The 27,266-nt window shown below is 37.7% G+C and overlaps 1 protein-coding gene across 1 annotated transcript; it reads right to left on the reverse strand.

The window, feature by feature from the left end:
• Positions 1-474: 474 nt before the first annotated feature.
• On the reverse strand, positions 475-26,765 carry SLC30A9 (solute carrier family 30 member 9). Its single transcript, XM_015862390.2, is given in 20 exon segments — positions 475-4,552; positions 5,949-6,062; positions 8,237-8,366; positions 10,211-10,376; positions 11,437-11,544; positions 11,994-12,065; positions 12,461-12,500; positions 12,920-13,055; positions 14,089-14,144; positions 14,985-15,087; positions 15,964-16,031; positions 17,056-17,114; positions 18,518-18,600; positions 18,979-19,071; positions 19,762-19,861; positions 21,058-21,120; positions 24,786-24,962; positions 26,293-26,488; positions 26,491-26,561; positions 26,564-26,765. Coding segments are annotated over 20 exon segments (2,055 nt in total). The 5' UTR covers positions 26,739-26,765; the 3' UTR covers positions 475-4,507.
• Between the last annotated feature and the right edge of the window lie 501 nt (positions 26,766-27,266).

Here is a 27,266-nt window from a genome sequence, read left to right on the forward strand (position 1 = left end):
CATTTCCCAGCTCAGACTTTGTGCCATTTGGTTCATTAAAAATAGAACAGAACAAAATAAACAAAGAAAACCAATCACACCCCACCCCACTGGCAGTGGAACCACCACTCAGAAATAATGTTGTCTAGCATGGGAAATGAGTTTGCAACACAGTCATTCACAATCTGAACACCACACATTAAGGTACAGCAGAACCTTGAGAGATCCAGCCAGTGAAGAAGAAAGTATTAACAAATACAGCTTGGCTACTCCGGGCAGGTTACTGGTATATGGAATGCATGCTCTTAGTATTGAAAGGCAGTTTGAATAACCAGTACAGATAGATGGATATAACTTTACTTTTGCATCCGTAACTGCACTTTTAATTCAGAAATGTAGCAAATCACCATCAACCGCCTTAAGCCAGTCACTGTTACTGACCACCTTCAAAACTATACATGAAATTGCTTCAATTAACAGAACACAACCTTTACCTGCTATGGAACATTTTACTGAATAATTACAGCTTCCAGACATTTTACAAGGTGTACCAAATTCAGTCATAATTACATGAGAAAACATATGTGGATAAATACTTCAATACCTACACCTCACAAATCAAACTGACTTCTCCCTACAAATACGAAGTAACCAATAGAGAATGGAATAGCCAGCACACCAGCAGGCATCAGAAGGGAGCAGAAGGGGGACAGGAGAACAATTTTGATTAAGAGGCTGCATGGAAAAACATGTTTCAATTATGAAGCTGCCCTTTGAAAGTTCTACCACCAGTGAATATCCTCACTGTTGGCTTCCCCACTTTCTGGCAGTTCTGGCAATACCCAACACACCTCCCAAACGCTACAGGTATATTTCAGACACTTCATCTCGCGTCCTTTTTCAGTGTCTTTACTTGGAAGAGAAGCTTACAAAAGACTTTGTATTTACATCATTTACACAACGTTGCATAATTTTGTTCTTCTGCCTTCAGATTAGAAGCAGCTAATCACAACCTCAAAATGCTTTAAATACAATCTAAGGTTAAGTCGCAAAAAATCAAGCTTAGCTTACATTAGTGTGGAGTTGTATTTCACTGTTCCAGCAGACACCTTGTCCCCATAACAGCGCTATGAACACTGATAATGCGGAAGTATGACCAGTCTTACTCTTCGTGTGACACAAAGTTTTCTCTGATTATATGAGTTTTCACTAGTGGGGGGCAGGTGAGGAGGGAGGGGGACTGAAATCAGCCACCTCTCTTCACATTGCTCATTAACTGAGAATTTAATTGTGGGATTAAAACTCTTTGCAGGTAGCCCATATCTCACTGTGGTACTGCCTCGTTTGCTTCTTTTTCTCAGGAAAAGTCGGCTAAAATGATAACCAAATTCTCAAGGAAAACATGTATCAGCATCCAGCCAACTTCGACTTAAAATACATTACGATCACTGAGTATATTGGAATACTAAGACAGTCCTCCTCAAATAGCACAGATTTCACAGTCGTGAGACACACCACAACAAATGAGCAAACTCCAAAGCAGAGGGCAGCAGTGCTTTGAACGCAGCTTATAAAACTAAAACCTGTAAAGCCTGCCAACAAAAATAAATCACTTAGAAGACTAAACATTTATTGAACACAATCCTACAATATAACTTTGTTGTTAGCTAAATCCTCGCTCCTTCAATACTGCTTAAAAGCCATCCAAAAGAGTCACCATGGAGTTGTATTTCTGATGAGGAGAAACGTCTGCTCCTCCACACTTGACAAGTTTTCTTCAGTTCCATCACGTAAATGGATTAATGAACATTTCCCAGCCGAACACTAAGCTAAAAGGAAATGAAGCACTGAACCCACATCCCTCAAACTTTACTTTTCTTCAAAGTAGTTAAAAAAGCAAAACTTTTAAAAACAGACTGCAAATCATTATTATAAATACACATGAACATAACAACCTGGAATCATCTTACCTTTCCCATCTGACAAGCCCAATCAATCCATGTTTTCACCCAACAAGACACATAAGCTTATAAGAACTGCCAAAACTCCTCTGCTTTTTTGTGGTACACCACCATCCAGATCCGTTTTAGATAATGGAAACAGATCCTCAATCTATGCAACTACGATCTACCCAAACCATTCAAGCACTACTTTCTTAAATTTAACATACCGTACCCATATATTCAATAATACAACTGGGAGACAAAGACGTGTAGATTCTTCTTGCAATGCAAACAAAATATGTGGATGTGGGCATATTTCTGACTCAGATAAAGAAATCCAGTCTAAAGATGCCAGCAATAGAGATCATTTACATCACACTGACTGCCTCCTATAACCTCTCCACGGAAAGAAGATTTTCCCAGTTTTAGTCCTCTTGAGGTTTTTAACATTTCTGGAATAACAATTTAAGTGTTTATTCAAATTCAAAATCCACAGAGAGATTCTAGTAAGTAGGAAAGAGGTGATGCATTTATCTGATTCCAGTGCTCTTCATGAATAAGACTAACACGAGCAGAGTGCATAATGAGTTGAGATGAAGTTCATGCCATAGAGTGAGGAGAAAGGTAAATGATTTATAATGTGCTAAAGTAAGTGGTATTTACTTGATATGGTACATCTGCAAAATTACCTTTAAAATCTTTCTCTAAACATGTTTCAAATCACCAGGCTTCTATATACTAACAGGTGCTACAGTGGGAGCAAACAGGTAAATGGTGCCTCCCGGATTAGCCATAAGAAGCTAATGAAGAAGCCACTGAGGAAGAGGAATTAAGGGACAGGGATACCTTTACCTACAGCTACTGTAGGTACTATCTCCAGTACCTGTACTGATAGTACTGAAGATAGTACTGTACTGTACTATCCTCAGATAAGCTCTGGAATGTTCTCCTGCATAAAATGACCAGCAAGCAAAGCATTTCTCAGTTGCAAAAGGGCATGCCAGTATAAATTCTTCTAATTCACTGCTAAATGGTATTTAATATGAAAAAGAAATAAAAGCTTTTAGGCAAATCTGGACTTACTGACTTCCATGACTATTCTTTACTGCAATGCTTGTAGCTTAATATTAATAAATTGATTTTTGAGGACCTGCTTCCTATCAGCATCTCTCCTGTCAGGCAATCCATCGTTGCTCAGGAACAGAATCAGTAGGAAGCTCTTAATACCACCTCTCACCCATGAAGAATTCCTGTTTTGCTGAAATATTTTAAAGTGCATAAAGGATTTTCCTCAGCTATTTATACATAGTCATTTCACTTACATTTCCATTTGCATGATCGCTGCCTCTATTAAGCAGCTGCTTCTTGAAGAATCTGGTATGACTTGGGGGCCCACTGCAGAAAGCCTTTAAGCTGATTTTGTATAGTGCTAGAATCGTGGATTTCAAAGTTATAAAGGCTAGGCACTTATTATCGCATTATCTCATGATTGTTGAGGACCACTGATACAATTCTTCCGCTTTCTCAGATAAGCATGGCCTTAAAAAACAAACCAACCAACCACAAAGTACGTAGTTTAGAATTCAGATAATGGAAAATACCTACAAGTAAATAAATAAAAAATACAATCTCTTCAAGTGTTTAATTATAAATATTTCTGATACATTTTTCAACTATTATTACTGCCAAATACATTTCTTACATCTTCTAAGCAATGACCACTTCTGGCAATACTGCTTATTAAAAGTATAAAAAGCCAAAAATGCCAGGTAACTTTCATTAAACACTACTGCGTCTCCCAGATTACATCTGAAGATATTTACAAAACAATAATAACTGAAGAAGGTGGGGGGAAAAAGAAAAGAATGGAATTTAAACAGAGGAAATTCACTGAAACCTCTCAATTTTTTCTTCACGGTAACCCAGCATCCTCTGGCTGATCACATACAGCTGAATCCAACAAGGAGAAAAACCCGATTTTTTTTATCCCTGAAGTGCTGTTGGTAATCAAAACAGTGGCAAAAAGGTTTCCAGGTCACGGTAATTGAGAGAAGGTCACCGCCTGTTTGAAGGAATTTATCTCATAGGAAAGAAAAACTGTGGAACAATCACACAGCTGAAAAATAACTATTAGTTTAAGGTCGGCAGGTTCCACTGGAACAAACTCATCATAGCTAATCTTAATATCTCCCAAGAACCTTTAATGATATCTTGAAAGAAACTAAAGAAGTGCAAACTGACTGCAAAGGGACGCGAATGGAAAAACTAAGTGTGCTGTGTGTTTTCAGGCAGTTACGTTTGCCTATCTAAACTTCAACTCTGAAGTTCCGAATTGCAGTAAACAGACAGATTCTCCAGCAGAATTTAAGTCAACTAGCTTTTCAAGTGGATTTGTCATGGAAATTTTTGACTGCGAGTCTAAAGCTCTTCCAGAAAAAGAAGCAGTCTAAGAAGCTAACAGTCTGGGAAGCCTGCAAGCTAAAGCGAGGTACGCTGCTGAGGTCACTGTCATTTCAGAAGCTTTTCAGCCATTTCTATGGCTTCTTCCCAAATTGCTATCAACTTAAAGGTTTCTTCTGCTATGTCTATAATATCTCCAAATCCACGTGACGAACATCGGGATTACGTTGCTGAAATTTAAAAAAAAAAAAAAGAAGAAAAATTACTTTTTTGTTGCAAATATTCAACACTTTCGCATCTAAATACAGATAATTATTTCTAGTACAATGCTGGCAGCTGGATAACAAATTCCTTTTCCTGGTAACATCAATGATTTTAAAGCAAGGTTCAACCAATAGAGCCATTACCTTGAGCTGTTCTGAAGACGAAGTCATCTTTTTATGAGACAAATATTTTTTAACTTCACAGCTGAATTAGCTCATGCTTTACAATGTATGAAAGAGCTACTGCAATTTTTAAAAGGCAATTAGTTTTTACATTGAAAACTGCCCAAATAAAACATACTTAAAGTGATAGACTTGCACGTAACAAGTAATTTCCAGAACAATGGATAATTGCTGAAATAATTTCTCATGTGTCATCAAAGCTATTTATGAAGACTCAAAACACTGTTTCTATTAAGACATATGCACTTTCCAGTACCATATTTTTCATTACATGGATTGTATAATCCACAATAAGTATACTGAAAATCACCAGTTCCAAAGCCATGTGAATCTGAAATCCCCAACTATACCAAATCCCAGTATTCACGTTAATAAAATAATTAGTCATGAGCCTGCAGCTTAAACAACATGAAGAACTGGATCTGCTGATGCAATTACATTCCCAAAATACTATGATTTATAAACAGCACCACTCTAAGGGTATAAACTAAAACTAGAGTACTAATAAAAAATGATAGGCAAGAATAAATGTGCTCTTGAGAAGAACCTGCAGATCAAGGGAAAAGATGGTCATAACACTACTGAGTATGTCTGGTAATCAGTATACATACAGCTCTACATTTGTGTCAGAAAAGGTAAAATTAACAACCACAAAATAAGTAGGAACTTAAAAATGGCAATGATTCTTTGTTGCATTAACCAAAATGCATTTAAATCTTAGATGATGAGACAGTTAAGACAGGCCTATGAAAGCAGTGAATACTGTTCAGTTTCAACATAAGCAGAATAAGTTGAGTGATTTGAGCTCTCACCAAACAGTGATATCAGCTTTGACAGAACGCTAAGCACCAGATTAAAAATAATGTGAAATTTCCTTCTTCACAACCAAAACAAAATTCACTGCCTGTAAATAACCTGACATTACGAGAATACTCCAGCATTTACAGGGGCACTGGCCTTATTTTATTGAAAGCTGTGTTCTATAAATAAAACTGACCCAAATGCAAAACAAAACAAGGTTTTGCTGCTGTTCAGAATTCAGGGAAACTACAGGAAGAGAGCTGGCATCAAAATCAACCACCTCTTCTCCTCTCTTGTATTTACATAAACAATCCCAAGAAGAGTAAGCAGTGATATATATATCAGAATATGTATTCTGCATTAAACAGCTAAATTTTACCTTTAGGTCCTTCTCAAGTCTGTCTACTTCAGCTCCCAGAGTGTCAATGATATTCTCTCCATGCTTAAGCATGAACGCTTCTAATTCTTCTAGGGTCTTCACTTGCTGAATTTCCTTGCAAGAAATCAGATTTAAGAGGTTAAGTAAAGGGTGGGGGGTGGTGACAGTGTTAGAAATAACCCGGCAGAGGGTTCTGACATGCTTAATAGAAATGGAAATGCAAAAAAGAAACAGAAAAAACCTATCTGCCTTTACCATTTCCTTTCAAAACATCTCCTACTGACATATCAAAGGCACAAAAGTATACCCATTTGATGCAAATAGCTGGCTCATCATTACACCTCCATTTGACATATAGTTTTCATTTCCTCCTTTATTTGCAAACTGAGCCTAGAGAATTTCATTCATTTTCTGGAAGCTTCTAGGGTATCACTTGCTGGCAAAGCAGGATACTGTATTTTTTCATCATTTTCATGCATTCCTGCTTATCCATACACTGCTTAGCCTGAGAATCACATTACCTACTCGTCTTATATCCCACAACAATTACTGTGAAAGCTGCTGCAAATACTGCTACTCGATAATATGAAAAATACTCAAAGACAGTTGATAAGAACTAAGACCAAGAGATCAAGTGCATAACAAAGTGAAACAATAAGGTTAAGGAAGACAGTATGTTATGCCCCTTGATTTCCTCAGAGCTCTTATACCCAAGAATTAAGCTGACCAGAAGCCATTTGTCCTCAGTATCTCAGCCATAGAGTAGATAATACAGGTACATTATAGGACAGATAGGTGATTGGTAAGACTCGGTAAAATAGCTAATTCATCACATATATACAACAACAAAACAACAGCTTTGTTTTCAGTTGTAGACTAATGGGACAGAAGAGACTAATAATGTACTGGAATTGGCTTAAAAAATATCCCCCAATCCCACTGATGTTGGACTATAACAAGGGCAAGTCTAACAAGCAAAAGAAGTGAGATTAATCTGAACGACAGCACTTCAACTGATAAATTTTACCACTTCAGAATGAGCAGTGTTGATAGCATTACAGGATAAGCTAGTAATTCAAAGGAACACAGACAAAAAGGCAAGCATTATGTCTGCCCTTGACTATGGATGACCGTGTCCTGCTGGAAGTGGCTATCCTTTAAAGATGGTTTCATAGCTGGCACAAGGATACTACTGAACAGCTGTAAGAGCAAAACAAACTCACTCAGACTTGGCAATATAAAAATCAAGCAAACCTGCGTTCCCTGTAGCACAAATCTGATAGCAATCTTCCTTCCAAAAAACATATTAAACTGAAATCCAATACATGAACACATCACCTATTGCTTTCTCTCTATATGTACACACGCATACATATATACTTCTACTGTTATTAAAGGGTGGTTATGTTTTAAAAATTGAAACATGGACTTACGGCTTAAAGACTTGCAGTAATTACACGTAAACTCATGTAACTGCTAAGTCATCTTCAATGGACACACATAAAACACAGACATCAAATTTTCATTTTGAAAGGACAGCAGAGACAAATCTGATAGCTACACAAGCAAATGCATATAATAAGTAGTTCCTTGTGAAAATAGATGTGCAAGCAAAAGATTTTGCCTACTTAAAATTCCCCCTGTAGTTTAGATAGATTATTCTTCAGACTTCATAGCTTTACCATGTAAAATTCAACTCAGAGGGGTTTTGCATTTCAGTACTGGAGGGAGGGATTTAAAAAAAGCTTCTATGAACTACACTAGAATCAGAGACATGGAGGATGGTTAACTGATGAATGCGAATGCTGTCAAAATGCTGAATCACACCATGCAAATAATCCATATTCAAGTCTAGCCTGAAAGGCAAGATACGTGAACTTGCCACTGCATCTTTAGCACCCAAGGCAAATAACCATGCCAAAGAACATGCTTATTCTTAGGTGACAGGCTTCTAGCTTTGTCTCAAGTTCTTGTAATTTAAAAAAACATTTATGTGATGAACTGTATTCTCACCAGAATGATTTTAGACAGACCTGCATTTTTCTAAATTGACTTAAAAATCTGCCCTCCTTCTTACTCAAGCCCCGCTACGCCCAGAAATGGGTCTATTTCAGCAGTACATGATTACAATTCTGCATACAGATACATTAACACAAAGTAAAGACATCTGCAAACCTCCAAAATGAAGAAGTCATTTTAACGTCTCATCTACTTGAAAAATGTTTAAGTATACTTGAAGCTGCAAAATCAAATGCTGGAAGTAACAAAATCACTTTGTTTAAACATACTTGTAGCAGCTGTTCAATGTCTTGTTTTTCCAGGTAAGAACGTGTAACAACCCGTCCATCGAAGTCTACTTCTGCCTTGAATCTCACTTTGCTCATTCCCATGTCTGTGGCTTTAACATCGTGAATTGCTCTGAAACAGTCATTTTTGAATTTGAAATTAGTAAAATCATTTTGTCATCACACATTTCCATTAAATACTGATTTATATTTAACACTCCCACAGGCACCTGCTACGCCAACGCAAGTATCCCCATCTATTAAAGGGATGGCTACAATGAAAGGCAGACTACGAGAAGCATGGTAGAATTAGAACTGGATGTGTAGTATTTGAAAAAGAATTTAAAAATAAGCTTTCAGCTTTTAAGTTCAGCTTGTCTGATACCACACAGAAGGTTTTGTGCTTTCCTCCACTCTAAAACATAATGTATTCTGGAACTAAAAACACGTAAATGCAGCTATTTAAAAATCTTTCAGTACCCTCAGTTCTGAGGTAAGGAACAATGAGCTGATTTGTGGCAGTTACTGGAAGGACTCGTTGCAGGAAGGACTCGTTGCAGTTACAGAAATGTCCTTTCCAAGCTAAATGCACAATTTGTACGGGTGTGGTTGGGAGAATTTTCTATTCCAAGCTACACTTAACACATGAAAAAGTTCTGGATGTTGTGTTTGGAACTCATTTTTGATCATACTAAATAATTGATCATGACTAATCACAGTACCGCTGTTTGTAACTGGTGACAACATTTATTTACTCAAAGGTCCTTAGCAGATGAATGTTGCAATATTTTGGACAACTGAATCCTTCTGGTTTTTTTATTGTACAGCTTCACTCATGTTTGTTACTTAAGTTCCATGATGCACAAATAGAGGTAATAAACAAAAAGCCCTATATTTTTCAGGGAGAAGATACTTTAGATCTGGATATGCTGTGGTTCATTTCAACAGTGCAATGCTTTAAAACAACAATAATGAAACTCTTCTGCCTTTACTACCCTAGTTAGACTAACAAAAACTTACTTTATCCTTAACACAAATAGAACTTAGAATTGTCACTGCATGATAAATTTCCAGATTTTTCCATCCAGGCCAGAAAAAAGCAGAATCTAAAATATGGGACGTGAACTACAGAACAGTCAAACTTCTGAAATTTGTTCAGACATTTCTGAAGCATTCCTGACGACGCAGGACTTTAACACAGGAATAGTTGAAAAGGTCTTTGTTTGTTTGTTTTCCTTCAGACCTCAGCACTGACTACAAATAAACAAATAAATACCCTAAAATATTGTAGCCAATTTACTCAGAAACATACTTACAACTAAAGATCAATACGAAAACCAGAAGTGTTTTGCTTCTAAATTAAAGCTAATAGGGTTGAAGTAATCCAAAACAGCTCCTTAAAAAGCATTTATGCAAGATTTTGGAATTACAATGAGCTGTAAGTTTGTTATTTCCAATTGTGAATCTCCAAAGAAAGAGACATTAGCATTGCGTTCATTCTGTAAGCATCTAACGTGCAGAATCTATTACACCATAACATTACTGCAGCACTTCAGTGGCAGATGCTACTGAACATAATGAATATTAGCAGTAACACAGTATTAAAACATTTAAGTCTTATAAGCTACAAAAGCAACACTGCAGAATCATTTCTGTGCCAGTATTTCATGTATTTGAAGTTACTTCTACATTTGTCGCAGCCTTCTCAATTAAGTCATGTGACAGCTCTGGGAATTAGTGTAACTGCTGTTACACACACAGTGTCTCCTTTCAGCTGTAGAGCATCTGAGATAGGAGCATTCACCTATTAAAATGTTTAGCACAGAAGTTAGTAACAATTAACATTCTAAAATCTCAATACGGAAGATTCCACCTTAAAACAAGAAGACTTCTCTTAAGTGCTCCAATGATTTTTCCCCAATGTTGTTTTCCTGCTATTGCTGTTCAGTAGAATTTCTGAGTTGCAAAGATTTTCACCTTACTACAGGATCACTTTCCAGGAACTCAGTAAGTCGCTGCAGTTGTTCAGGTTGAATAGATCGTCCCAGCAGGGCTTCAGTGTTAGTGTAGATCAGAAATGCTGACACAGTTCCTAGCAAAGTTCCAACACCAAGAGACCCCACGCTGTCATAGTAGGGGTTTCCTAAACGAGACATCTCAAATTAGCTTACGGTGCATTTCTAAAACATAGCAGGTAATTCAGATTTCCCACTGAAAGAAGCACACAGTTTGTTCAGGTGTGGTTTTCTGTTTAATTTTGGGCATTAGCAATTCTTTAATACCAATCAATGAGAGGAAGTTAGAAGAAAAAAGTTTTCGTAAAATAAAGCCTCAAGTTCCTCTTCCCCTCAGACAGAAAATATCATATATTCCTTTCTACTGCAATACAGAGTATGCAGTTCAGTTATTTGGGTTTCTGGGTGCAGATTTAAGTTTATACATTTAAACATAGGTAACAGCCCAACCAAACATCTTTGTTCTTTTATCAGTGAAGCAGCATTGTTTTATGAAGTTAATTATATAGCTATCATTTTGATAGAAAACAAAACAGATTTCCTACATGATTTTTCCTATCAACTCAAAGCCCTTAAAGTATTAACCATTTCTGGAGCACAGTATTTATATAATAGACATTAAACAGCAGATTTTGAAGCAGCTGCTATACAGATGATGCATGATTTGGGTTTGCCACATTGCTCGAGAACGCTTATTAAAATCAAAATATAATACTAACACCATTACATATCAAAAGGAAGAAAAGAACTGCTTCCTTAAATACCACCCAACATGCACATGCAGCTGAATACCACTGATTACAGAAGCTCTAATTACGTAGAATATGCAATTTAAATACATGACTATAAGAAGTCTATTTTTAAACTATCTTAGCTTGTCCACAAAAACAGCTCAAAAGAAAGTTAGATCCATTCATGGACAAGCACTTTTGTATGCCTAATCCTTTTAATAACAAACATAAGGAAAAACAGACAAGTTTTTATTTTTTTTAAATACTTTTAACACAAATTACTGGAAACCAGATCAGAGAACAGCATAAATCTCTAAAAACCCACATCAGTTTAAGTTCAGGCATCAGAGCAGAGCTATATTTAAGTCAATCAATGCCAGCCAAATACTCTGTGTTTTATATAATTAACAGGAAGAAATTCATACTCAGCTTGCCTCAATTTGAGGCAGAACTTTACCTGTTAAAGAAGTCAGACCCATACAGGTAGCAGCTACAGCCACGCTCAGAACTGCAGCAGCATCTTCCAGCAACACTACATTGGTACTGGGATCACGACTCTGCACGACTGCATACACAAAAAAAAATTAGACCACTTTGGAAATCTTAGTCTTACTACATTCTGCATAGCACTCTATGAACAACATTAACACTATCAAATTAGACAAAAAGATTCCGTAACTATATAGTTGTAAAATGTGAATTCTATATGCTTTCACAAAGCGTTCAAGAATAAAGACAACAAACCCTGTGCATATCATGGAAGCATTTGAAAAGGGTAAAGCAGTTGTTTTTTTTTTTAAATACAAGTAATTCAGTAAGAGTAATTAAGTATTGCTACTGAAATCAACAGGTTATCATCTAATTTGTAAGATGCCTTTCTTTCTAGAATAAAAAACAAACCAATAAAGCAAGGGAAAATTGGAAGTGAAGGGACAAAAATATTTCTAAATATAACTATGCAAAAAGATTCTGTTTTAAGTAATCACATTATCTTACTGCTCTAAGGACACATACCATATTGATAAAATGACAGACCCTTGGCTCGAGCACTCCGGCGGATTTCATTTATAGCAACAAGAAGAGTAGCTGAAACAAGACCAAAGTAGCTGGTGAAAAAAGTTAGAGGTGTTCATTTTGAAAAGGGGGGGGACTTCTTTGTATCATCACAACAGATCATCAAGAAAGCTCTGATTATTTACCAATTCTTTGACAAAGCAGAAAGCATCCTTTTCTACACACACCTCCCCACACAAATCATCAGTTAATCTACACGGATAGTTAAATACCTAAAATGCTACTTATGCTTTCAAATGCTTTACAAATAGATAAGCAAAGTTTTCCAATTCTTCTGTTTAGCACAACTGTCACCAAAAGAGTTCAGAACTTTACTGCTGTGTAAGTAATGACTGAGTATAGGCAAATACAGCACAGTCTCAGACATTAAGAATATTTCAGTAGATATATTGCTTGGAGCTACATACCTCCTTCAGATACCAACGACCCTGCCAAAATGCAGTATGCCTGTATGGGGTGGGGTGGGGATGGAAAAAGAAGTCTCAGTTATTGTCATATTGACCTCTTCACCACCGACTACCCTAATGCTGCATTCCAGAATGACATTAGACACCCTGCCTGTTCATAAACAGAAAAACAAAAGTGATCATGCAACCAACAATACTTGAAACATGCAATATATTGTAAAAGAGAAAAGGATCTTGGGAGGCAAGAAGGGCAGAGGCAGGGTTTAAAGAATAGCTGTCTTTCTGTAACATCTGCTACAGTTTAACAAGACTCTTTTCCCCTCAAAACATGGTCATGGTTTCAGTTAACAGTGCTGGGATTCAAAATGACTCCAGAAGTGAATTTCAGAGGGTGCCACTACTTTCTATTGAGTCAGCAGTACCATGTACAGATATAATAACAAAACAAGATTAGCTTACCCAGAGAAGAGATTCTATAGGATGAGGGTGGATTAAGCCCATGATCCCATGATACCAAGAAAGTCCTGCGCCCATCATAAAAATGCCCACCCCACTAATCAGGGAGGCAATATAGCGCATGTTTGTGAAACCATACCTGGAGATAAATAAAGAAAGCGATTTAGGAAAATAAGATCCCACATCTCTGCAAACATGTCTACAAGCTTTCTCCATGACCACTCAAAAAAAGTTATCAAGTACGTAATAAGACATCAAGCATATATATTTGCCTAACTCCTATTTAAACAAACTACACTAGCTGTACTAGCTCTTAGATAAAGACTGAAGGGGTGTGGGCTTTTTTGTAACTACCATTAAAAAAAAATCACGTCACTTTTACATGATACTGAAATGCTACTTCAAAAACTCTCACCTTATAGGCAGCTAGTCAATACATTTTTTATTGCTAATGAAAAGGGAAGAAGAAAATTGGACATCTTCATTTCAGCTAACTGCAAACCTTTAATGCTTGCAGTTGTTATGAGCAGAGGGAAGAGGTAAAGCAACATCAAAGTGTACCTTCCTGTACTGATATTAACTGCTACTAGAACAGTACATCTCTCAGAAATATTCAAATAGTAGTATGTAATACCAGCACAGAAGAATCATGGAGATGGTAGCTTCTAATGCTCACAGAGCTGTAAGAACTATTACTAAAACCTGTTACTTAGCTAAGAGCAAACAGTAGTTTGAGTCAAACACCTCTTCTTGCAGCACAAATAGTTTGCTTGAAAAAAACAACAACAAAACCCACTCTGTTGGGGGTGTTGTTGTTTGTATTTTAAATGTTAATAGTCATGTGAGTAATACATAAAAATGACATAAATCTAACCACTGGAAGAGGCAGATGAGCACAAAATAGCTTAAAAGGAATAAAGCCAATTAAAACAGTGCACATCAAAACACATAACAAAAAGCATTAAATATAACACATATCAAGCCATTGAAGCTAGAACTCCTGCAGTTTAGCAGAAATCCATTTGCTTTTCTTTTTTTCCCCCCATGTTAAAAATAACAAGCATTTCAGAAATGATATAAAAATGACACATAGAACAAGAATAAGAACTGCACAAAACTGATCTTACTCCTACATACGATTACTGAAACCATTATTTACTCCAAAAGCTTACGGATGACTGGGGTCAGGCGTCCTTGCAGACTGACTGATGCCCAAAGCTAGCAATGCCTATTTAGGACAAAATACAAAAAAAAAATCAAAAAAAAAAATTAGTAATATTCTGTTTCATCTGAACTTGAAAGAGAAATAAAAGCAAATGCAATGAGCTGATTTGCATACATGCTTTTTTTCTTCATCTTTTATCGGAGCTGGAGCATAACCCTCCATAACTGTTAACCAGATGTCATCCTTTTCCTTCCCACAAAACAACTGTTAATTATAACTGCAAGAGATTTTAGAGTTGTAACCTGAAGTGAACATCACATGTAATCACAAGTGTTGTCACTCTCCTTCAGCGTTAAGAAACACAATTTTTCAGGAAACAAAACCACTTAAATAGATCCCTTTTGAAGAGGGATTATACAAAAGCTATGGCAATGGAATATAATTTTAAAGCGATAATTTAATAATTCTCAGCATTCTTTTACCAAGAGATGACTAAGCAAACTCTATCATTCTATTGCCATATTTGACAGGAGAAGTCTTTCTACTTAACATTCAGATAAAACAATAAAGAAGGTATACTTTGTACATCAGCTTTGTTTCAAGTCTCACTGACAATGCATGGACTAGATGAATACAGTTCTAATTATTACAACTCCTCCCTCAACTTACTTCTAAACTAAATTTCCAGAACTTACATTCTGATTTGTCTTATTCTTACATTAAAAGAAATTAAAATTTAATTGCTGAAGTATGAGGACAAGCACGCAATAACACTAAGATGACCAATATATCATTCTTGTCCAGGACAGGCAAGGATCAAGGCAGAGAGGGGTGATCACATCAACTAAAATTCAGGTAAACTTAATTAGAAGTGCTAACTGAGGCAGCATTAAAAAAACTCACCTGGTTGCATGTGTCTGCTAAAGAATGTATAGCTTCTGAAAACATACTTGCAGAACCCGTGTAAACCCAAGCAAGCAGCTTAAAGAAAAAATTCAATCCATTTCTGAAAATAAAGAGAAGAAATAAGCTTAAAAACCTCTGAATATTCAGTCTTTAATGTTTTCAGCATAACTAGAAGCAGTGTACAATCATGCATTCCCGCTTACTACAGGAACACCCAGTAAGGACAGAGGTAAGTTTTCCATCAAGTGAAATTTGTGTTTTTTCCCCTAGGCAACAAGCATGTTGTTTCAAAAGAAAACTAGAATAGCTAAAAAAGTATTTTTCCGTAAGTTTCTGTTTTGCTCATTTTGTATTAATGTATTAGTAAAGAAATATTTCATTTTAAATATATATATTTTACAAATGCACCAGTCTTATGAGAAATAAGTGGCAGCCATCATTAAGACATGCTTAGGAAAACTTCACATATTTTCATGAATGATGCCAGATACTCTCTACATTCATTTCTTTTAAAACAGGATTATTAGTTTCATTTTCTTTCACTCAAACTTGTAATACACAGTACTGAATAACAGCAGAAACAGAAAATGGAATCATTTGCTGCTGTCATATGAAAGATTGTTCAAAACATATTGATTAAAAGCTTCCTTTCCCAGAGAGCAAGAGTGAACAACTTCAAACATCTGCCTCTGCATGTCCTTCATAATGGCGGTTTTAGCCCTAATAAATCACTTAATCATCTCCAAAAAAAAAATATGTTCTTCTCTGATCAGAGAGATACTTTCATCTCCATGTATTAATGAATGTATTTACTGAACATCTTTCCCACCAACAAGAAATAAACACATCTACTAACTCCAGTTACAGAGACACAAGTATCTTCATCCTCAGTACACAGAATGTTCCCCTTTCCAGGATAATAAAAATCAATATTTTTCATCTTTGTACAACCGAAACTTTTCCCTTTTAAACTTACATGCAAATAGCTACCATTACCACCTTCCCTGGTCCCTTGAAAAACATAGCTGCTGCACTGGAGCGTGGCTGTAAAAATAAGTGAATGTTAAAACAAGTTACTAAAACAAAGTAGACAAACCTTTAAGATCTCCTAAAGTATCTACTGAACAAATTACTCAATAACATCTTTTTACTGAAAAAGTGAAGCTGCATTCCTTGAAGACTGTTAATTTGCTACTGAGTGATCACTGAACTGCAGTGAGGTCATACACATTTCTACAAATGAAGGGCTATAAAAAAAGATAAACAGCCAACAGAGCCTCCAGCCTCCACCAGGGGCCACTGCAACCATAACAGCAGGAGCCAGCTGTTCAGCAGGAAAACGAAGAAATCAGTCTACCATGATGTAACACCTGAATCTAGGGAATACATCCACCAAAGCAAAGAGGAAAGGCCAAGAGTAATGCAGGGCACATAACTAAGAACTGGTATGAAGGTTTTTTCCTTAAGAAATCCACTCCACTTTCTCAAATTAGCAGCGTATATACTACGTGTTTATAGACTGTAGGTCAGGCACGTCCAACTCACAGTCCACTTTTTAACAATACATGCGTTTGTGAACCATTATTGTTAAGGATGGTCATATTTCAGCAAAAATCTCTGATGAACACCCTGAGAACTCACTAAGGACTGCAATCACCTCCATCGCAGAAGGCTTCAGTTTCACAAAAACAGAGTCAAGTACCCCACTAGTTTTATGCTTCTGTTGCTCTCTGCTTTTTAAGTTTCAAGAAAAATACACAAAAAATAAGTTTTATTACTTATACATTAACCATAGTACATTTTATATATGAGGCCCAAGACACTCATGTTTGCTCAATGAGGCCCAAGCAAGCCAAAAGGTTGGATACCCAATTATATAAGTAGAATCCAAACAAAGACACAATTTTGTTACCAAGAAGGCAACTGACAAAGAAACGAAAAACTTACACATAATGTTCTTATAGTTATGTTTATGAAGCTGGTTCACAACTTATTTTCCTTTATTAACTGTCATAGTACTTCTCATGATATTTTTCTAGTTAAAAACATTAAAACAAAACTTACATACCTTAGTATTTCCAAAGAACTCTCTGTATTCCTTCAGTAGCCTTTGGTTTCTAAATAAATCTGCAGCACAAAACCATTACCATGAATACTTTGTAGTTACAAGTAGCTTCGGGAATTTAAGGTTTTGTCACTTTGTTCCCCCTCCTCCATACAGCAGCTGAGTTCAAGTAAAAGCTAGATAGTCTTATCCAAATAAAATCTCCTAAAGGGATTTTTGTTTGTAAAAAAGTCCCACCCCATATTGTTAATCAGAAATAAATACTATACGCTTACACAAAATGCCCAATAAAATCTGCTATGATCCCACATATTGCCACTGTTTCAACCAACAAAGGATCTCATACAGAGAGAAAATTGCAAAATACAGTTTCTGTCCCACAAAAGGGGAGAAGAGAGGACGTTTCACTGCGAGACTCAACTTCTGTATTTTTTCCACTCACTAATGCTGTTTCTTAACTTCAAAGTAAACACTTATCGCCCTCTTCCAGGACCTTAAAGATGCTTACAGTGAGAGTGGGGCAAGTCTCTTCTCACTGGTGACAAGTGACAGGACGAGGGGAAATAGCCTCAAGCTGCACCACGGCAAGTTTAGGTTGGATATTAGGAAGCACTTCTTTACAGAAAGGGTAGTTAGGTACTGGAATAGGCTCCCCAGGGAGGTGGTTGAATCACCATCCCTGGTTGTGTTTAAGAGCCGTTTGGATGTGGTGCTCAGGGATATGATTTAGTGGAGGGTTGTTAGAGTTAGGGTACTGTGGTTAGGCTGCAGTTGGACTTGATAATCTTCAAGGTCTTTTCCAACCTGGGTAATTCTATGATTCTATGAATAGCATATTCTGGTGGCAAAATTGTTTCAACAATATGTTTTTTTTTAAAAAAAAAAAAACAACTATAATTTTAAAGTGTATGCCTGAAGTATTACCTCTCATGAGATTTTAAGTGAATTTTAACAAATCCATTACAAGCTATACAGATTTAACTGTAGCTGCAATTGATAATACCAGGATTACAACAATAATTTTAAGCAAAAAGATTATTTTTGTATGTTTTTACCCCTTCTGAAGCAAAAGGGCTCTGAACTCATTTCAGAAGAAAAATAAGTGGCTAAAAATGCAATATATAGATGTTTTACATCTTTGGAATGCTCTCAGTAAGAAAAATCCCAAACCTTTTTTATCATCCAGAAATGAAAAGTCCCCCCTGGAAACAAAGTATGGCAACAGATTTCAACTCAATGTACGTTCTTGGTATATCACATGATTAATAAACAATGAGATAGTAACAGAATATCACCGTATAGATGGTAATGAGTTGCACTAACAATATGCTATAAAATCTAATTCAGTAATTGGTAAGTCCAAGTTTGTACATTCTCAACAAAATAACAAATATGTTCACAATGTAGTGGATTTTCAATCATACTTTGTTGTTTACTTGAATTAATTTGAAAACTCTATACTTACTTTCTCTGTACTTGATCTCCGCCTCTTTGCGTCGTTTTCTCTCTCTAGCAAGAGCCTCTGGACTACCCCAAACTTCAAGAGACCTGTGAAGAGTAGAAGTATCTAAACAACAGTTCTATTGATGCAATGAAACAGCAGACCTGTAACTGCTTTTTAGTTTAACTATGTTACAAATGACTTTCCTAAAAACAGAATATCACATCACTCCTTCTGACAAGAAGTCCTGTATTACTTTGCAGAACAAAACACTGGGAGAGAGGCAGGAGCGAAGTGTTTCACCACTGAACACACAAAACACAGCCTCCTCAAACTCGATTACAGTTACAAAAATTAAGAAATAAAATGTATTCAATAAGAAAATGGAAAACACTTGTCCTTTTAAACTTTACTTTTAAAAGCTCTCTCTCACACAGAATCCATTTTCAATGAGCCAAACATTTCCTTTACAAAAATTCTCTTACTTTGCCTCTACATCCGATCTCAGGTACACTGTGAAAGTCTCAGTGTCATCATGGGGGCTTCGTCGTTTAATTTTCCGCAGTTGATCCAAATCACTAAGGAAAATGGACAAACAGTTTAGCAAAGGTTGTATTATTCTAATCCTAAATTTTAATATGAGTGTGTTTTCCCACAGTCAGAAGTCCAGATTGTGTACTCACACTATGAAAATACTATACATCGAAGACAAAGCAATAAAACATTTCCAGTGAATGATCTGCGTGTAATTGACTCTATACAAGTGCTGTCTAAGAGGGTTCACAGCTTAGACAGCACCATTTAGAAATATTATACTGAAAAAAAAATAGTATTTTGTAGCTGAGAATTTCCTCTACCAAATAACGCTATTCTGTTCTTTATATCTGTTGCAGTTTCCTTGGAAATGAATAGGAGACATTACTTTTGGAGTTAGGTCACATTGAAGTAGATTATATTTCACTTTAAATTACAGACCTCACATAACATGAAGTTTTCAGCAATTAGCTGCTCTACAGGTGGACACTCCTCAACCAAGATTATACTCATATAAATATAAGTAAATTAATTTAAGAAGCCACTGAAGAGACATACAAACTAATTTCCTAATGTCCTGCAGCACTAAGTAAACGAACTAACTTTAGCCACTTAGCACTATATACTCTGCAGAAGTGCTCAGAAAAAAGTTGCAGAATCACTCTAGAATAATTTGTTATTACTTTTGATGCAAAAGTATTTATTAGTTAAATTTCAACCTGAACCCATCATACCTGGATTTGAGACAAAACTCATTAATTGCTCTGACTCCAGTAATGAAGTTGTTCTTCGTGTATTTTGGTCCATACTCTCTTTTTTTGAGGACTGCTTTCACTTAAAAACAGAAAGAGAGAAGACTGAAGCAGAAATTGCAAAATGCAATTCAAGGTGATATCAATCTGTGATACCTCTACATGGAGATCCAAGAACTACTGCTTGTGAGAGAGGCATAAAATGTGACAGAAACATTCACACTTGTGGAAACAAAGATATCCAAAGATAGGATCATTCTATCTCCAAAAACGTTACATGGGTAGTTCAATGATCTCAAACATCCTAACAATTAACTGTCACTGTCAGCTATGTATCCAACAAGTTCAATATCAGAAATGCTGTCTGGCTGCTAATACAGCATTCAAGTATGGCAGTTCAGAAAGCCTTGTTCTGACAAATGAGATGGCAGTAAAGAACTCTGTTTCTTTTTTTCCCCAACAACAAATTCTGTAGGTAAGGTTTGTAACCTTTGCAGACTGCACAGGACCTCACCTTGCTAGTGAGGAGCTCTGTGATCTGATGAGCTTGTTTATTTTTAAAGAACATGAGAAAGTCAGGAAAGAACGTGCATCGAATTTACTGTGTTCTCAGTCAGCTTCTCTACATAGATACTTAATTTAAAGGAGTTTAAAGAGAAATTTCTGTTTTGATCAAGTTCTCTCCCAAGAGTTCATAGCATAACTCACAACAACATAATAAAATCTTAAAATACAGATAGAGCAAAATCAAGCATGACAAATTAAAATGATGAAAGAAAGACATGCCTTTATTTTATCCAGTTATGTTTTTACACAACGTAAAGACAAAAGAGTATTTATTACAAGTACAAATAAGAACACTACGGCACTCAGATTAGGCAGTTCATGTGGTCAAAATATATTTAGAAACCACACTGATTAGATTAACTCAGCAATAAGAAGGAATGGAGGAAGATTTAGAATAAGGACTTGGGGAAGATCAAGTATTTCAAGTACTCAGCTTAGCTGCACTATATCTGAAATGGTGGACGGACACACCTAAAAAGATACAGGGAGGACAGACTGTCATAACAGATGAGAAAACTCTTATACTCTACTTTTTCAGGAGCCATATTGATTGACAATTGGGTAACAAACAAATCTGATACACGAGTATTTTTAAGATGTTATTCACACAACTTTTTATGCAACTGAAGAGAAGCCAGCTACTCTACACACTTCATTTTTTGACCACTAGTTGACAGCAGTAAAGTTACAATACATGAAGTATTTCATTACCTTTCACTTGGATAGGCTCTTTAAGGAAAGTCTGCTTTTGATCTGCATTGCCAGTATCTCGTCCTGTAAAAGAAAAATACAGATCACAGCAAATGTAGAAACACCTAGGATCATTTTATTTTGTATAATAAAGAGTTTGATCAATGTATGATTATAGCTTAATATTGCCTTCTCTTATGGCAATTTGTAAAAAATCCTGGACTTTCAACATTTAGAAGTCTCAAAACATGAAGCACTGGGGCAATTTAAATGAAAAGCTTTATACTAATAAATACAACTTCTGTACTGTGCTGTCTTTCTCCTCACTACAAGAAAGACATTGAAGCCTTGGAACATGTCCAGAGAAGGACAACGAAACTTGTGAGGGGTCTGGAGCACAAGTCTTATGAGGAGCGGCTCAGAGAGCTGGGATTGTTTAGCCTGGTGAAGAGGAGGCTCAGGGGAGACCTCATTGCACTCTACAACTTCCTGAAGGGAGGTTGTGATGAGGAGGGGCTTGGCCTCTTCTCCCAGGCAACAAACAGGACCTGAGGAAATGGCCACAAGTTGTATCAGATGAGGTTTAGACTGGAGATAAGAAGGAACTTTTTCTTTCAGAGAGTGGTCAGGCTGCCCAGGGAGGTGGTGGAGTCGCCATCCCTGGCAGTGTTCAAGAGGCTAAGGAGCTATAAGATATGGTTTAGTGGTTTTCTGTAGGTATCGTAAAGGGAGGATGGTTGGACTACATGATTTTGTAGGTCCTGTCCAACCTCGTGTTTCTATGATTCTATGAACTGCTGATCAACATGTGGTCCAATTTTAAGGGACTTCTAACTTACAAAAAAAGCTTGCTATTTAAAATAAATAATATTAAACTAAAAGCAACAACTTTGCAGTCACAAATTGGAGTTATATTACCACAAAGGATTTTAGCTCTTTTAGAAGTTTGAAGAGATGACTCTAGAAGAAGGCAACAAGATATAATTTACAATACTGTGAAGTGAATCTTATTATACCAAAAATTAATAAATTCCTGTAATTTAAGTGAAATTTTTAAGTAGAAATTTGAAGTAATACACAAAAATTTACAAAAATACTGAAATATTACAAAAATACTACGTCTTTATCTCATACATCTCGACATAGTTTTCAGAACAATAATCTGACGATTCCAATACCGCAAAGCAATGTACACCCTTTCATGTACTAACACTCATAACACTGGAAGTCTGCCGTGCATCCACAGTCATTAACAAAATTAAAACTGATCTTAATGAAGGGTATTTAAAAAAAAAAAAAATAAAATAAGGTTTTTCAAGAAGGTTGGCATTAATTAGTGAGATGCCCCAAGCTTGATGTGATACTCAAATTACGCAGAGGTCAGATATTCTTAAAGCTTGGACTACAAAAGCATCTTTTCATCAGACAGTAACTTATTACCAACTAACAAGTAATGTTATTATACTTTGTAAAGTATGAGTAAGAAAAACAGACTTTTATGAAACCAGTCTTTAATAAGAGACCGGAAAAAACATCATAGTACATCAGTTAAGAAAAAATATACATCAAATACTTCAATTCACTAAGAATGTTTTGCAGGCAAGCAGAGCTTGATGATGATTAATACATTTTCTCTCTTTTTTTTCTTTTTTTTTAATATATCCTATGAACAGAAAAAGTGTTTCCCAGCTTTACTGATTAAGAAATTGAGGTTGATGAAAGGTTCATTATTTGGCAAACATTTAAGTTACTAGAAAATTATGGCAACTATTATATACAGTACACTATCTTTGGAGAACTGTACAAAAAATATTGCTATTTTTAAAACAAACAGCGGTAACAAAGCCATAATGCAGAATAAAGCTCCATCCACTAGGCCCCAGAAAACACTCCCTATATGAAGTGTGAAAGTAACAACATGCATTCCAAAGTGAACTTCAAAACAAAACATGCACACATAACATCTGTATGGGGCAGAATCACAGAATGACCCGGGTTGGAAGGGACCTCAAGAATCATGTAGTTCCAACCCCCCTGCCTGGCAGGGCCACCAAACATACATATTTACTAGATCAGGTTGCCCAGGGCCCCGTCCAACCTGGTCTTGAACACCTCCAAGGACGGGGCATCCACAACCTCCCTGGGAAGCCTGTTCCAGGGCCTAACCACTCTCCTATGGGCAGTTTCACGTGCACTCACCCTGAGCAACAGATGAGTCTTACAGCGACCATATGGCGAAGCTACCCTCAAGGCTCAGTGGGATTTAAGGCTGTGCTACCACCAAGGGCAATGTCTCCTCGAGATCATGAAGACAGTGAGCAGGATCAGCCCACTGATCTACCCGAACCTCCACAGAAGAAGAGAGCAACTAATTGTACACAAAACAAGCCCGAACATCATTAATGTCAGCACAGTCAGAGAGAGACTGGACACTCCTTCGGACAACAGGCACCAGTTACATAAGTTTACAGCAATCACAAAAGCAATTAGTGCTGGACTAAATTCCACATGTCCGACTTCCAAGAACAACAGTAGCTGCATATGAAGAACCAGAAGACACCAACAACTACCATTGACTCTACGACATTTTGCTGTATTTGAGCAGATGTTTTTGCAAGATTTTCATCCTTTAGCAACCACCTTCAGATCAAGATTTTCCACGAAGCGTAAGTGGGAGAAGTATTATTCTATTCTAAAACTTGATTACAAACTTTGGAAACAATACCTAATTGTTACACTTAGAGCAACATCTAAGATCTAATTCTGTAGTTCCAAGCATTAGAAAAATAATACTCTTAGCAGACTATGCTTACTAGCTTTTCAAGACCACTGCAAAGCCTCAGGAATTTACAAGTTACTAAAATAAGAACTAATACCTGCTAACATGACATAAATGATGCTATGACAGAGGAAGCACAAGACAGTGCTGAATTTCCCAAGTACGTAGCTAGCACAAGACTGAAAAGTAAGCAGAGTCTTGACTGTATGTCTGTTATATCAAGTGTTTAATGTGAACACTACAGGTGTGACAACTGCAAGACCAGAGAACTCTAACAGATGAAACAGCTCAGCCTTCTTTCACCAATCACCTATGCCCTGATCAGAAGTCTCAGTATACAGTATTTACACTCATCCAATCTTCATTACTAGACCATTTCACACAGCAAGCCTGAAATAGCACAGAAAAAATTCAAACAAGCAAAGCGACCAAATAAAATTCATGTATTCTATTTGTTCCCCAATCCCTGCTGATATCTACATTTTAATTTTGATTACTCTTAAACATAAATCCTTTAAATATTGCAAGGATAAAGGAGTAAATTTCAATATTCCTTACCATTTACATATTTGAAACTTTATATATAGAATCATAGAATCACAGGATTACCCAGGTTGGAAAAGACCTTGAAGATCATCAAGTCCAACCACAGCCTAACCAGAACCCTAACTCCAAAAACCCTCCACTAAATCATATCCCTGAGTACCACATCCAAACGGCTCTTAAACACAACCAGGGATGGCGATTCAACCACCTCCCTGGGGAGCCTATTCCAGTACCTAACTACCCTTTCTGTAAAAAAGTTCTTCCCAATATCCAACCGAAAATTGCCCTGTTGCAATGATGCCCAGAAGAAACAAATACTAGAATTCTGCACCTCTAGTATTGCAGTGGAATAAGAGCATCAGCTGCTACACACACTTCTTTTCTCCCATTTATATAAATGCTTTTTACTTCAGCCCAGTGGTACCTGTTCCAACTTTGCGTGCAGCCTCTTCAGGGGTAGATACATTTTTATCTTCTGATCCGAGATCTTTTTTCTGACCATTGGAGGTATAAACTCTCACTTGACTCATCAGCTGCACAGGCAGACGATTGCATGGCAAAAAGCAAAACAGGCTCCCACTTTTCACTGAAGTTTGCCATCCTGACAGAGGGAAAACAAAATGATGTTTCAGACAACAGTTTTTAAAAGAAAATGGTCCAAAAATACCAACATACGTTATGGAAAATTAACTTCAAAGTACTGATTGGTGCTTATTTTACCAATGCTTAGGATCCATAACACAGAAGGACAACACAACTTCCTCGCTGCTCTGCAAACACCCCTTCTACATTCCAGTCAAGTGGTTGTTTGTTTTTCCCTATACACTCTGGCAAGTACCTCTAGGTGAAGTTGGAACAGAGATACTTAGTTATTAGATAAGACCGGCTTACTGATACATTAACTCCTGGTTCCAGTCATACTGCTTCAAAGCCTTAACAAACAAATGAACACAAACCCCACCACTATTAGTAAATGAACAGACCCAGAGCACTACAAAACTATTCACTAGTGCTGTCACTTCATTTCACTGTGTACACGCTCTGTACAAACTGTATGTTACCAATTAACAAAATGGTCACTCTTACTGTTACCCTCCATAGCACACACAACACCATGTGTGTGTGCACTGACTTGAACATTACAGAGGAAACAAGCAAAGTCATTAAATAAGCTCTCATTCACCTTTAGGTGTTGCAAGTGTACAAAATCCCAGGAAACAAAACTCAGTGACCTCAGTGATTAAGGCTTGTAGAAGATTGCAGTGAATACGTGACATAACACAGGCAGTGCTGCTCCCTATGCTCCAGTGAGACAGGAGTGCTTGAAAACTGGTTGGTACGTTTATAGTATCATAGAATCACCCAGGTTGGAAAAGACCTTGAAGATCATCGAGTCCAACCACAGCCTAACCAGTACCCTAACTCTAAAACCCTACACTAAATCATATCCCTAAATTAGATGATAGTTTAGACGACAGACTTCTTACTGTATGCCTGCACCACTCCTTAAAGGTTCGCTAACAGCCACAACAGAAGAAGGCCTGTGCTGCAATTCAGCCCTAAGTAACAGCATTAAAGCTGGTAACAATTTTAACCATGCAGCACCTGCAGCCCAAAGGGAAGGCCTGGCCTTGGTTTACAGACTTATATCGCCTTGTTAGAGCGCACTGTAGTTTATAGAATGACGGTAAACGGACCACGCACCATGTTTTTGCGGGGAAGGCTGCAGGTGGCAGCGCCGGAGGCCGAGGCAGCGCTGTGAGAAGCACGTTTGTCACGTTACGTCCCAACTACCACAGCAGCCACCCAAGGGACACTTTCCTTTACAGCACTCGGGGCCGGCCGCAGCCCCGGCTGCCTCAGCGGCACCTGCCCCGGCTCTTTTTCGCCCCCCATCCCCACGCGGGGTGACGCCGAGGCCGAGCACTCACCGTGGCAGGCGCGGCGCAGCGGGGCCGCCTGGCACCGCACGTACAGCCGGTACAGGCTGCTGCAGCCCCGCCGCGGGACGGACAGGGCCGGCATCATGGCAGCGAGCTCGGACGGAGCGCGGCCGCTCCCCGCCGCACGCCAGCGGCCGCTAAACGGGCGGCGATGAGCATCGGAAAAGCCCGGCCCGGAGGCCCGGCGGAGCGGCACCCCCCGACCCGACCGCGGGCGGCAGCCGGCGGTGGGCGGAGCCGCGACACCCGGATGTGCGACCGGCGGCAGCCGCTGACTCACGGGCCGCTCCCTCACAACCGCCGCGCAGGCGCCAAGGAGAGGCAGATGGGAGCGAAATGCTGTGAGATAAGATGAAATGAACGACCCTCCCCATGTGGTCCTGTCTCTTCCACGCCAGGTGAATGAGGGAGCACTGCAGCAGATGCCGTGTCATTAACCAACAGATGGACGGCACTGCAGTTAAATGCCAAATTACTGCAAGTTGTGGAGTCATAAAGGTAAATAAATCCCTTTCTTTCCCCACAAGAGATACCTGGAAAAAATATAGGCAGAAATGACTTGAAATGTGCAAATCCTGAAGGGTCCACACTATGCTCAATAGAAATGATGCCAACTGTTGCACTGGGCAGTCGCTAATATATCACCATGTCTCCTGCTGTGGGCCTGCAGCATCCCGAGTCAGTCCTGAATCCTTAGACATAACATCACTATTGTTAGTTGCCAATCACCAGCAGAAAGCAGTTCACCCGAGACAAAAGACTGTGCAAAGCCACAGTGAGCCAGTGAGATACTGCTTCTCCCTGAGTAACAATATTGCAATGGTTTGAGCCGCACCCTAAAGTTCCGCAATGAATTATGGCTATTCCTTAGCTAATTTAGGCTCTTATTAAATCAGCCCAGTTATAAGAAAAAATACATGTGTGAAAATCTAATTCACATTCAAGTTGCTACACGCACTTCT

The sequence above is a fragment of the Coturnix japonica genome, chromosome 4 (genome assembly GCF_001577835.2).
Source record: "Coturnix japonica isolate 7356 chromosome 4, Coturnix japonica 2.1, whole genome shotgun sequence".
Taxonomy (NCBI): domain Eukaryota; kingdom Metazoa; phylum Chordata; class Aves; order Galliformes; family Phasianidae; genus Coturnix; species Coturnix japonica.